The sequence below is a fragment of the Lactuca virosa genome, chromosome 5 (assembly GCF_052849685.1).
Source record: "Lactuca virosa cultivar CGN04683 chromosome 5, Lactuca_virosa_CGN04683_v6, whole genome shotgun sequence".
Lineage (NCBI taxonomy): Eukaryota > Viridiplantae > Streptophyta > Magnoliopsida > Asterales > Asteraceae > Lactuca > Lactuca virosa.
The window spans coordinates 241,289,869-241,302,650 of record NC_136430.1 but is presented as its reverse complement, the minus strand read 5'-3'; the positions used below and the strand labels follow the sequence as shown (position 1 = coordinate 241,302,650).

At 36.2% G+C, this 12,782-nt stretch overlaps 1 protein-coding gene across 1 annotated transcript; it reads right to left on the bottom strand.

The window, feature by feature from the left end:
• Positions 1-9,281: 9,281 nt before the first annotated feature.
• On the bottom strand, positions 9,282-11,307 carry LOC145117317 (uncharacterized protein At5g19025-like). The gene is made up of 2 exons (XM_079053619.1): positions 10,460-11,307; positions 9,282-9,543 (listed from the first exon to the last, which is right to left on the bottom strand). The coding sequence occupies exons 1-2, from the start codon at positions 11,131-11,133 to the stop codon at positions 9,510-9,512; spliced, it is 708 nt and encodes a 235-aa protein (XP_078909745.1). The 5' UTR covers positions 11,134-11,307; the 3' UTR covers positions 9,282-9,509.
• Between the last annotated feature and the right edge of the window lie 1,475 nt (positions 11,308-12,782).

Here is a 12,782-nt window from a genome sequence, read left to right as displayed (position 1 = left end):
GTGTGGTGGGTTTCTTGAAATGGTTGTCGATTTTCACAGGTGGCGGAGAGGGAGTGGTTTCCGGCGAGGGTGTGGGTGTGGGTTGAAGGTCTCCGGCAATGGTGTGGAAGAAAGGTGAGCGTGAGTTTATTCGGGGGAAATAACCTAAAGGGGTGGGTTAATTTACTTTTTTTATTTGTCAGAAAAGAATTACGTAGAAGGGTATAACTGTCCATTGACTTAAAAATTATGTGGATGAATAAAAAATAACAGTGGAACTATCAAGTATCAACACCCATCCGCGATAGCAAGCTAAAGAAGTCATTGCAAAATCGTTTATCCATGACCTGGACAAACAACTTGAACAAAAGGTAAGTGTACTTTTATGTCAAGGGAACATGCAGTGTTTGTTACTTCGTTAAGGATTTCTTGAGTTCTATGAATGTTCGTCGATTAGTAAATATTCATATTGTGTGTAAGGTACACAATCTAACATGCATACACTATATAAGATCTATGTGGGGTCATACGGTGAGAGTGATTGTGCTACGTCAAAGAGCAAACTAAGAAGATGTATATTGAGTTCGTATTAACAAATACAAGTCTTATCAATGATTAGTGACTTTGTTATTAAATTATTGGTAGATCATATAATAATCATGAAACAATATATAAAGAAAAGAAATAACGTGTAAATAATGTTATTAAAACAAAAGTTGTCAAGATCGAGATATTAACTAATATTGTTTTACGTTTTGCAAGATCGTGATTGTAATATTGGATTAAGATTGTAAGATCTTATCAAAATGAAATGGTGTCCAAATTTGTTCGCAAGGCCTTGTTTGTACGGAACCAGTTATATATTGTTTGATGTTGATTAATGCATCGATGTCGGAACTAATTTTAACTTCTTAAGCATGAAGTATAATGAACTATAATTTTTGTTGTTGCAAACCATAAAAATTATGAAGAAAACATCTTAAGAAGAAAAGAAATAAGATCACCACAATTATGTACAACTAAATGCATAATATCATAAAAGGAATAATAGGAGTTTCACGATGTTTTGTCTAATTTTAGATAAAATAGATGAAGTGGTGATGCTCTATGAGATTTCTTGTGACATGAGATGTTCATTTCAAATTGAATTGATGAATTTTTTAGGCTCAACTATATATAAAAGAAGTGGAACCAAACCGGTTTAAGATCTTAAGATCCTAGTCGAGATTCTAAGATCGCAATATAGATCTTGTTTTAGATATATTATAGTGTGACTGTGATTGTTTTCTTGTTTGTAGGATCTTAAGATCAAGATCAATGTCTTTAACAACCATGGTTAAAGTATTATAAAGAGATTTAAAAAAAAAGGAAGAAATGGAAAATGTTAAGGATGGGACGCTTGCAAAATAACATGAAAAAAAAAAAAACATATCCTCTTAACCCACATGTCACCGATCATCTTAGGGTTGTGATATATTAGTTTTCTCTATCTTCTAACTTCTATTTCTACCAACTCACGACATAAGAAAATTCATACCTCCAAATCCACACTTTTCAGTACAAGTCCTAATGCATATGGTACAACTGTTGAGTATGAATCCACAGAAATGTTGAGTGTGAATCCACAGAAAAGCTGGTCAAAAATGGCAGGAACAATGTGAAGTTGTGAAACCACAATTGTTGAATGAAGACCCAGTTGTGTTTTTTGACTACTTCTGATTTCCATCTCTATATAAGAGATTATTCTGTATTTGTAACACTTGTATCTAGTGTAACAAAGAAAGAGTGCAGATTAGCACCAAGAAATATAAACTCCAAGTTACCCTCGTGTGGACGTAGGTCAGAAATAGACCGAACCACCTTAAATCCTTGTGTTCTTGTTTTTCGTGAGCTGTGTGTGTGTTTAGAGTCGTGTGTTAAGTGTCTCGATCCTAACAAGTGGTATCAGAGCGGTGGTTTAGCTCCAGAAGGTGATTTTCAGTTTTTTGGTCGAAATTTGTTTTCGTCAAAAACGATTTTGGTGTATACCGTTGGAAAGGTCTCGTTCCGAAGATTCCGAAAATATTTTTTTCTGAATTTTTCGACCACCGGAAGACGTCCAAATCGCCGGTCAAAGGTTCGCCGGAATAGTGACCGGGAAAACCAGTTCGCCGGAGAAGACGACACTGTAGCGTCGGAGCCTTGCCGGAGAAGACGATACTGTAAGCCGGAGCCTTGCCGGAGAAGACGACACTGTACGCCGGAGACCTACCGGAGAAGACGACACTGTAGCGTCACTGTAGCAGAATTTGAAAAACTCAGATTTGGTCCCTGAAGTTTCAGAAAATTGCAAGACAGGTCCCTGTTCTTTCAGAAAATTGCAAAAATGGCAGAAGATGGTAAAATCAAAATTGACAAGTTTGATGGAACCGATTATGGATTTTGGAAGATGCAAATTGAAGATATGTTATATCAGAAAAGTTTGCATTTGCCTATGTTGGGCGAACAACCGGATGACATGTATGATGAAGAATGGAAGTTGTTGGATCGACAAGCCTTGGGTGTAGTTAGGCTTTCATTGGCAAAGAGTGTTGCGTATAACATTGTTAATGAAACAACTACTTATGGAGTATTTAAGGCTTTGTCCAACATGTACGAGAAGCCGTCCGCTTCCAACAAAGTGTTCCTCATCAAACAATTGGTTAACACCAAAATGAAGGAAGGCATGTCAGTTACCGCTCACATAAACGAGTTTAACTTTATTATCTCTCGTTTAGCCTCAGTTGCAATAAAGTTTGAAGATGAAGTACAAGCGCTCCTCCTTTTATCATCTTTGCTATTAAACTCACTTTCGAGAGTATCCGGCACTATTAAACTCACTTTCGAGAGTATTCGTGACTTGATTGTAAATGAAGATATCAGACGGAGAAGCAATGGTGAGACTTCTAGTTCTAGTTCTAGTTCTTTATTGCATACATAAAGTAGAGGAAGAAGAAACGAAAGAGGACGTAGTCGAGGCAGATCAAAGTCCAGAAAAAGGGGGCAGTCCAAGAACCGAAAAGATATTGAATGTTGGAATTGCAAAGAAAAGGGTCACTTTAGAAGCCAATGCCCAAAACTACCAGCTGAAAAGAAAGAAGTAAACAATGTATCCTCTGAAGAATCGGGAGATTTTCTCATATGCTGTGTTGAGAATTCAGTGGAATCCTGGATTATGGATTCGGGTGCTTCTTTCCATGCCGTCTCATGCCCAGATATGGTCAAGAACCTACAAACAGGTGATCTTGGCAAAGTTCGTTTGGCCGATGATCAAGTGCTTGATGTTACGGGTATTGGGGACGTAGATTTGAAGACCTCCATGGGAACTAACTGGACATTGAAAGATGTCAGGGTTATCCCAAACTTAAGGAAAAAGTTGATTTCAGTTGGAAAATTGGATGATGAAGGGTTTAATGTTCACTTTGGGGGTGGACAATGGAAAGTGATCAAAGGCAACTTGGTGATTGCCAAAGGAAAGAAGAAAGGCACTCTATACATGGTAGAGATACCTGGTGATGGTGTTCATGCAGTAACCACCAATCCGAGTCCATCTAATTTATGGCACCAACGACTCGGACACATGAGCGATAAGGGATTGAAGATGTTGGCTCAGAAAGGAAAGTTTCCAGACTTGAAGAAAGTCGAAACTGAATTTTGTGAATCTTGTGTTCTCGGGAAACAAAAGCGGGTTACTTTTGTAAAAACGGGGAAGACACCGAAAGCTCAGAAGTTGGAGCTTGTTCACTCGGATGTATTTGGACCAACACCAGTTTCATCTCTAGGAGGCAAAAACTACTATGTAACCTTTATCGATGATTCAACACGCAAGGTATGGGTCTATTTTCTTAAAAATAAATCTGATGTATTTGATACTTTTAAGATATGGAAATCTGCTGTTGAAAATGAAACTGATTTGAAGGTAAAATGCTTGAAGTCGGATAATGGTGGTGAATACATAAGCAAGGAGTTTGTTGACTATTGTGCCAAGCAAGGGATAAAGATGATCAAGACGGTCCCAGGAACCCCTCAGCAGAATGGTGTAGCTGAAAGAATGAATAGAACTCTGAATGAAAGGGCTAGAAGCATGAGGTTGAATTCTGGTTTACCTAAGACATTTTGGGCTGATGCAGTTAATACTGCAGCCTACTTGATCAACCGTTCACCGTGTGTTCCCTTGGATTTTAAATTACCAGAAGAAATGTGGCAAGGGAAGGAAGTAAGTCTCAAACACCTAAAAGTCTTTGGTTGTACTGCTTACAGTTTGTTAAAAGATGGTGACAGGGATAAACTTGATTCAAAGACCAAGAAGTGTACATTCATTGGTTATGGGTCGGATGAAATGGGTTACAGGCTTTGGGATAGTGAGAGCAGAAAGATAATCCGAAGCAAGAATGTCACCTTTAACGAAGCCGAGTTATACAAAGACAGAAACAACAAAAGTCCAGAAGATCAGAAGGAGTATGTTGAGTTTGAAGGTGTTGAAAAGAAGAAAGAAGCTCCAGTCGAAATCCCTGAATCTGGGGATGATTCAACTGACAGTGGGAGCTCAGGGGATAATTCCAGTAATGATTCTGAAGATGAAGAAACCAGTCCTCCAACTCCAGAGTCCCTAGTCACACCTCAAGTTCAACTAAGAAGATCTTCCAGAGTCACAAGACCACCAAACAAATACTCACCATCTGTCAACTACATTCTTTTGACAGAAAACGGTGAACCCCAGTGTTACTCTGAAGCTATAGGGTTGAAAGATTCATTGCAGTGGGAGCTAGCAATGAAAGATGAAATGAAGTCGCTTGAGAAGAACAACACACGGCACTTAACAAAGCTTCCAGTTGGGAAGAAGGCTCTTCAGAATAAATGGGTTTTCAGGGTCAAGGATGAACATGATGGTACCAAACGGTACAAAGCAAGATTAGTAGTCAAGGGCTTTCAACAGAAAGAAGGAATTGATTTCAATGAAATATTCTCTCTAGTAGTGAAGATGACCACTATCAGACTTGTTCTCAGTATTGTAGCAGCAGAAAGTTTGCATCTAGAGCAACTAGATGTCAAGACAGCTTTTCTACACGGTGACCTAGATGAAGACATTTACATGACACAACCAGAGGGTTTTCAGGATAAAGGCAAAGGAAACTTGGTGTGTAAATTGAAGAAGAGTTTGTATGGTCTGAAACAAGCACCCAGACAATGGTATTTGAAGTTCGATAACTTCATGAGAAAAGTTGGTTACAAGAGATGTGACAATGATCATTGTTGTTACATCAAGAAGTTTAAGGGTTCTTATATCATTCTACTACTCTATGTAGATGATATGTTGATTGCCGGTTCAGACATGTCAGAGATCAAGAAGTTGAAGAAACAGATGTCTGAAGAGTTCGAAATGAAAGACTTGGGAGCTGCAAAGCAAATACTCGGGATGAGTATATTCAGAAACAAAGATGGTTCTTTAACACTATCTCAAGAAAAGTACCTTGAGAAAGTATTAGAGAAATTCAGCCTTAAAGATGCCAAGATCAGAAGCACACCTTTGGGAAGTCACTTTAAGCTTTCTAAAGCTCAGTCACCCAGATCAGATGAAGACAAGAAAGAAATGGCTAAAGTTCCTTATGCATCCGCAGTTGGTAGCCTCATGTATGCAATGGTATGCACGAGACCAGATATAGCTCATGCAGTGGGAGTTGTTAGTAGATTCATGTCCAATCCGGGAAGAGAACATTGGGAAGCAGTTAAATGGTTGTTGAGATACTTGAAAGGGACTTCAAAGACGGCATTAAATTTTAAGGGAAAAGACGTAGTTCTGAATGGTTATGCAGATGCAGATCTTGGTGGTTGTAAAGATTCATACAAAAGCACCACAGGGTATGTCTTTACAGTGGGCGGCACTGCAGTAAGTTGGATGTCCAAACTACAGAAAAGTGTTGCCCTTTCAACCACAGAAGCAGAGTATATGGCAGTTGCTGAAGCAAGCAAAGAGCTTATATGGTTGAAGAATTTTCTCAACGAACTTGGCAAAGAACAAGATGATTGTGCATTATTTTGTGACAATCAAAGTGCAATTCATCTTGCAAAGAATCCCGTCTTCCATTCGAAGACAAAGCACATACAGCTGAGATATCACTTCATCAGAGAAAGAATTAATGATGGCACTCTAAAGTTGAATAAGATCAAAGGAACTGAAAATCCAGCTGATATGTTGACTAAGGTTGTCACCTTAGAAAAGTTGAAGCTTTACATAGCTTCAACTGGCCTTCAGGATAATTGAAGAGAAGGCCAGAGTAACTAGAAAGGAGTTAAGATCAAATACAGATGCACAGTTGAAGCACAGGTGAAGATTGTTCTGTGGCTTCAAGTGGGAGATTGTTGAGTATGAATCCACAGAAATGTTGAGTGTGAATCCACAGAAATGTTGAGTGTGAATCCACAGAAAAGCTGGTCAAAAATGGCAGGAACAATGTGAAGTTGTGAAGCCACAATTGTTGAATGAAGACCCAGTTGTGTTTTTTGACTACTTCTGATTTCCATCTCTATATAAGAGATTATTCTGTATTTGTAACACTTGTATCTAGTGTAACAAAGAAAGAGTGCAGATTAGCACCAAGAAATATAAACTCCAAGTTACCCTCGTGTGGACGTAGGTCAGAAATAGACCGAACCACCTTAAATCCTTGTGTTCTTGTTTTTCGTGAGCTGTGTGTGTGTTTAGAGTCGTGTGTTAAGTGTCTCGATCCTAACAACAACTTGAGAGGAGATAAAGGAGGAGGAACATCGAGTTCATCAACCTGTTACCCGCTCAATATCTTGTTTACATCTCGTTGAAACTTGAAAGTAATAATTTTCATAAATACAAATATTATTTTGATGGTAGAAGTCTAGAAGAGTTGGAGTCTGAGGTCAATGGTTACTTTTACATATTTTTAGCTTTTAAGTTGCTTATATGGTAGGTGTTTGTGAATTTTGCATAACAAATGAATTGGTTTTGGCATATATTAAGTACGTTTAACTCAGTTAAGGTATTTATCGTTGGTTCCAAGGTTTAGTACCTAGTATATTTAAATAAAATTCAAAAGCAAATGTTTATTGGATTTATTGTGTAAAATAACTGCTAAGAGCTATTAATTATGGTTTAGGATTCAATATTCATAGACTTTTTATTTTTAATTCTTTAAATGGTAGAAAGTATAAGGGATTTCTTAACACTTGCTTTTAAACATATAAGAAATTAGGCCCGGTTGCTATGGCCTAGTAGCCTTCGTACCACATGATGCAAACCGCAAAGTGTGATCCGTTATCATACTTTGGCCCTGTTTCAATCAACATTAGAAACTAAACCCAAACGTGATTGGCTATACTCTGATTTCTACTATTCAACGAGATTTTGGATGATATTTTAATAGTGTTTTATTTGAAATGAGTATGTTTGTTAGTATATTAGGGTTTGATTTACCAAGATAGATTCCTCAAGTTTGAGGAAGTTGTAATCCAAACCCTCCAGCTAACTGAAAATAGCATCCGCCGCCTTCTTAGTTCTTACCTATTGTTTCTAACATCATACAGTTTGAATCCCAATTCACTGTTTTGTTTTATTTTAGTCAAAATCCTTTTCTCAAGTATAACTATCAAATATGTTACAAGTATGTGTTTGCATATAGGATCACAAAATGCTTACCTATGATGACAAGTAGCAAGATATTGAGTTAGAGCCAACAACATAAGATAGAATGTCTTGGATCAAAGGTTGTGTGTTACAAGACAACATGATGGGACCAAAGTAGATTAGATTAGATGCGACATGCAAACTTTGAAGGCTATTTATAACAATGAGGATGAGACAAGAGATCAAGAGCAATCAATCTCCTTCTACCTTTAGGGTGGGATTAAAAAAATATGATATTGGTCTTGGTTTCATCAAGCTCAATACAAGGTTGTTGTCTTCTCTCGTGATCTACATAATGTTGAGTTATGGAGTCTTGATTGCTCATTGGCTTTATTTCCTGCTATTAAGACTTAGCTAAGCTTGTATATAGTGTTAGAGTAAAATCGAATACCTAGCAATTTTAGGGTCGAAATTGAATTCCTAGCTCCATATATAGATCGTGATGTGATTGTAGACCCCATTACGAAATCAATAATCCTTTTTAGTTTGCATGTGGACATAACACGATTACCTTAATCGTGTGGACCACCTAAATCTTGTATCATGTTTATTCTTATTAACACATTTAATTGTGTTTTTGTTGTTGAAAATCCTAACACTTAAGGAATGGTGACTAAACATCTTAGTAACGACCATGCTTCAAACGATCACAACACACAACCAAATGTTAATTTGTCTATTCGTTGAAGCAACATATGTCAAGAGCTCACAATAAAATGAAGCATTTTACTCATCGTCATAACTCATAAGGTTTTGACGTAATTTGGAACAAGAGATCGTGTCTAATTAGAATAACAACCTTATTGTTAATTTTTGGTGTATTTAACTATTTATACACTAAGTAATGTTAAGAAATACTAATCAAATACTTTTGATCAATAGATAAAGATGATATATGGCATAGAATGATTCCAAGTAAATTCTTATTTATAAGATGAATGATGAGTTTGGTATCTTATAACTTATTTTTCGAACAATTTTAAGTTGTCATGTTTGGCAAAACTAAAAAATAGCTTATAAATTAGCTTTTTAAAAAGCAAAAATAAATTAGCTTTTTGGGAGCTTTTTAAAAATATTCTGAATATACCTCTTAATTAATTATAGAAAACTCATCATCCTTAATGTTTTTTATGTAATTTTATATCTTTCAATTAGCTTATTAGTTAGTTTTTACCAAACGTCAGATTTTATTTCAGCTAATACGCCAAACATAACCAAAATTAATATATCTTCCAAAATCATATAAATCCTAGGATACCTAAGATTTCTTCAAATGAACTTTGGTAACTATTTCCTAAAAAGTATAGTAGTGTGCTTTGAGCAAACAATATGGTAAATTAACATGTTAGAATGTTTCCTAACAATTGCCTATTAACGTGTCCTGATTTTAACTAAATCAATGAAACAAAAATTACAATGTTCCCCCAAATTGAACCAAACAAAATTTACCATTTTGTCCCAACCAAAAAGTTGGAACTAGATGGGGTACAGACTCACTCACGATCTCTAGTCTGCGCAAAAGACATAAATACCCTCCCTCATCCTTATAACCAAAAATAGTGTTAAAATACTTGTGCCATGTTAACACATGCAGCCTTATGGCCAAGATTAGGTTTAAAAGCAACAAACATTAACCAAAATGTTTAGATATTTATTCTTATTTTAATCAAAGTATATTACCCTTGATATACCAAGCAAATATGGTTTACAATGGAGGGCCTTTTCTGTAAATATTTCAAGAGTTTCAAGTCATCCATAAAACTAAATAAACCCAAATTCTTGAGGGTAATACTAATAATAATAGACAAACAAGAAACACAGATGAAATTGAAACCCACAGCAACTGCATTCTCAAGTATCAGCCATGATTTCCTCCATTCAGACTCAAATTCCTGCCAAATATACAAATTTTGTATGTTATTATGGTACAAAATATAGAAAAAAGGCGAATATCTAATTTTTATAGCTGATCAATTTTTAAATAAACGAATTGAAATTGGGACATCTAAAGAAGTGTAAATGCAAACAATAAGAATGTTATAATTGGGTAAAGTTTTCAAAATACAATGCCTTGATAAAAAAAAATTTGAAAATAGAATGTCCTAAAAAAAAGAAATGAAAGTATGATGCTATATAATACACAAATAAATGAACCATGTTCAAAGGAATTGGAATTTGAAAAATCTGGAATCTGAAGAAACTGGATTCTGTCATACATTTGGTTGATAAGAAAAAGATTGGAATTTGTAAAGCACTATGAAGAGGGAAAGTAGATGGAAAGGCAAGAGATGTAAAATAAATCCAGACAATTTAGGGTTCTCTGACTTCTGTATCAATTTGATTCAAAACTACTTCTAAAAAAAGCAACCTCCAAACAGTTCTTCTCATCAGATTTGTGTAAAATCTAAATCACTAATTGAAGAAGCCCAAAAACTACGGGTCATGTTCCTGTCAATAAGTTTATAAAGAATCCAGACAATTTTATCTATATTTGCATCAGAGTCTTATTGAGAAGAGGGATAACAATACTCTTCAATCAAAAAACCATTTCTCCATCTATTAACACTTGATCTAGAACAGGCAAACATGTGAAAACCATCAATCTAACCAAAGCTTTTTTCTTTCAAGTTTCATCAACTAATGAAACCCTGATCATCAATGCGACAAAAGAACTTAAACCATGTTGCCAATAAGTTGTTCTTGTAGTAAAGATTCACAAACAACTAAATATGAATTCATAATAAGCTAATCATACATAATATCCACGGTTAAATCAATAAAATGAAGTCTACAGAGAATCAAACTTACTTCTTGTTTCTCCTCCCACGTTTAGGTCCCCATCCTTCAAGCTTTGCAACAGGGCAACCACACTTGGATCTAAACAGCAACACTGCTCTTCCATTCATCGGTGCCATCTTCCTCAACTCAGTCCTCAAACACTCATAATCAGGATTTGTCTCACTACCTCCTTTCCATGGCAACTCATCCATCTCCTTCATTCCTTTGACACCCGATCTCAATACCTCCTCCGTCTGCAGCTGCAGATCGAACTCCATCGCCTTCTTCAACCCTTTACATCCTTTCTTCCCACACTTCCTTGACCTGTTGCCACAACAGATCTCCAAACCGATTATCGAAAGCACGAAGAACAGGAAGAAGCCGATGAGGTAAAGAGAGGAGATGTCTATAAGGATAGAGAGAGAAATAGGCGGGAGGATAAGGGAGAGAGAATGGAAGATGTAGGAGAAGTAGGAAGAGACTAAAAATGCACCGGAAAACAGGACTAGGATGAGGATTAAGATATCGAGAGTCGCGGAGGGGGAATGATGAGAGCAAGTGCCTGTACAATTGTTAGGGTTAGGGTTTGAAGAAGATGAAGAGGGCTTTTTGTTGAGGTGGTGGTGGTGGGTGGTTGTGGTGGAAGAGGAAAAGGAGGAAGGTGCCATTGGGAAGAAGGAGGTGGATAGGAGGTTATGGCGCATGTTAGTGAAAGCACGGCGGTGGAGCGCCCTCAGAAGCGACGCAGACGGGGATAATACGGAGGTGAAAGGGTTTTCTCAGGTGGCGATGTCACGTGCCGCACGACTTTGGAAGTAAGGTGTGGAAGGAGAGGGATGGGTGCGTATGTTAGACGGTTTTTCAAGGCCGGTTTGGCAACGGGTTTTTATGAGTTTTTATTGGTTTGTACTTTATTATTATTTTACTTTTTCTACAAATTTATTAATATTTATAAATGTTTTAGAAAATAATTTATATTAAAATGATTTAGAAAATAATTTATATTAAAAAAAATTTCACTGATTGATTGACCACTCGTCCATAATGAGCTACTATAAGTTTCAAACAAATGATTTAGGAAGCAATATTATGCCTAGTTTTTCAGATTGAGGTTGTTATAACTTTTATTTAAAGATAAAACAAAGAAAATAATTATGACCGACACTATCAACACATATTACATATCTAAACTTGATTTGGTTTGTTCTTTCTTTTTCTATTTGAACATAGATATTGTGATAGAGTTTCAACATAATTGATGATGAACGTCATCGATAAAAAGGAATAAGTTTATCTATCCACGTTTGATTTTGTTTGTTCTTCCTTTTCAAGAAAGTAAAGACAAATACAATGTATATAATCATCTTTTTTGCGTTTGAAACAAAATAAGAAGAGAATATAAACTTGATTGTGTGTCGTTCGTTTTTGTAATTTGGTTTGTTTATCTATCCAAGATTAGGGAATGGAGACTCAATGAAATGGAGTGGAAAGAAAGTAGAGCAGAAGTTGTGATGGAGGCGATAGTTGTCTAATAACGAAAAAACGTATGGTTAGGCATGACAAATAGGTTGGATTTGGGTCGGCAGGTCATGGGTTGATGGGTTGACGGATCATAATACATTGACCCAACCTAACTCATATACTATATGGATTAACGGGTTGGAGACATCAACTCAACCCAACCCATATAGTCTGTTTAAGTATATGAGTATGTAGGTCAGTGGGTCGATTTCGGGTCAAATAGTCAACAAGTCATTTTCGGGTAATTTTTCATATATTAAATTTATACGAATTGTACATGTCCCTAAATTAATTAATAACTATATTTTACATTGAATATAATGAAATGAATAACCAAACATAAATCTAACATAATAAGTCAATAAGCAACACATTTGAAAAAAAAAAAAAAAGGTTTCGAACGGCGTATATTGACTATATTCTATTAATTTATAAATAAAATTTTATTTTTTTTAAAATAATATATATAGTCGGGTTAGCGGTGTAACGCCCTGTCCCGAATCGTTACTCATTTGGGTGTGGGTGGCGTAATTTAGATGATCCGGGTGTTCGGATTGTGTTTTGGAGCCAATGGGTATTTTGGTAAAGTGGCAGCACGGGCTTTATGGAAATTGGATTTTTGTTAGGGAAATTTTATGGCAAGTATGAGTTGATAGAAGAGTATAATTTCTCGTTACCTTTTCACGGATATAAGGATCGTCGAAATCGGATTTATAATGAAGAAGTTATGGCCTTCGAAGTATTTAGGGTTTAAGGGGAAACCCTAGTACGCGGGGGGCGTACATAGGGAGTACGTGGGGCGTACTAGTGCGAAGTGCAGTACGTAGGGTGT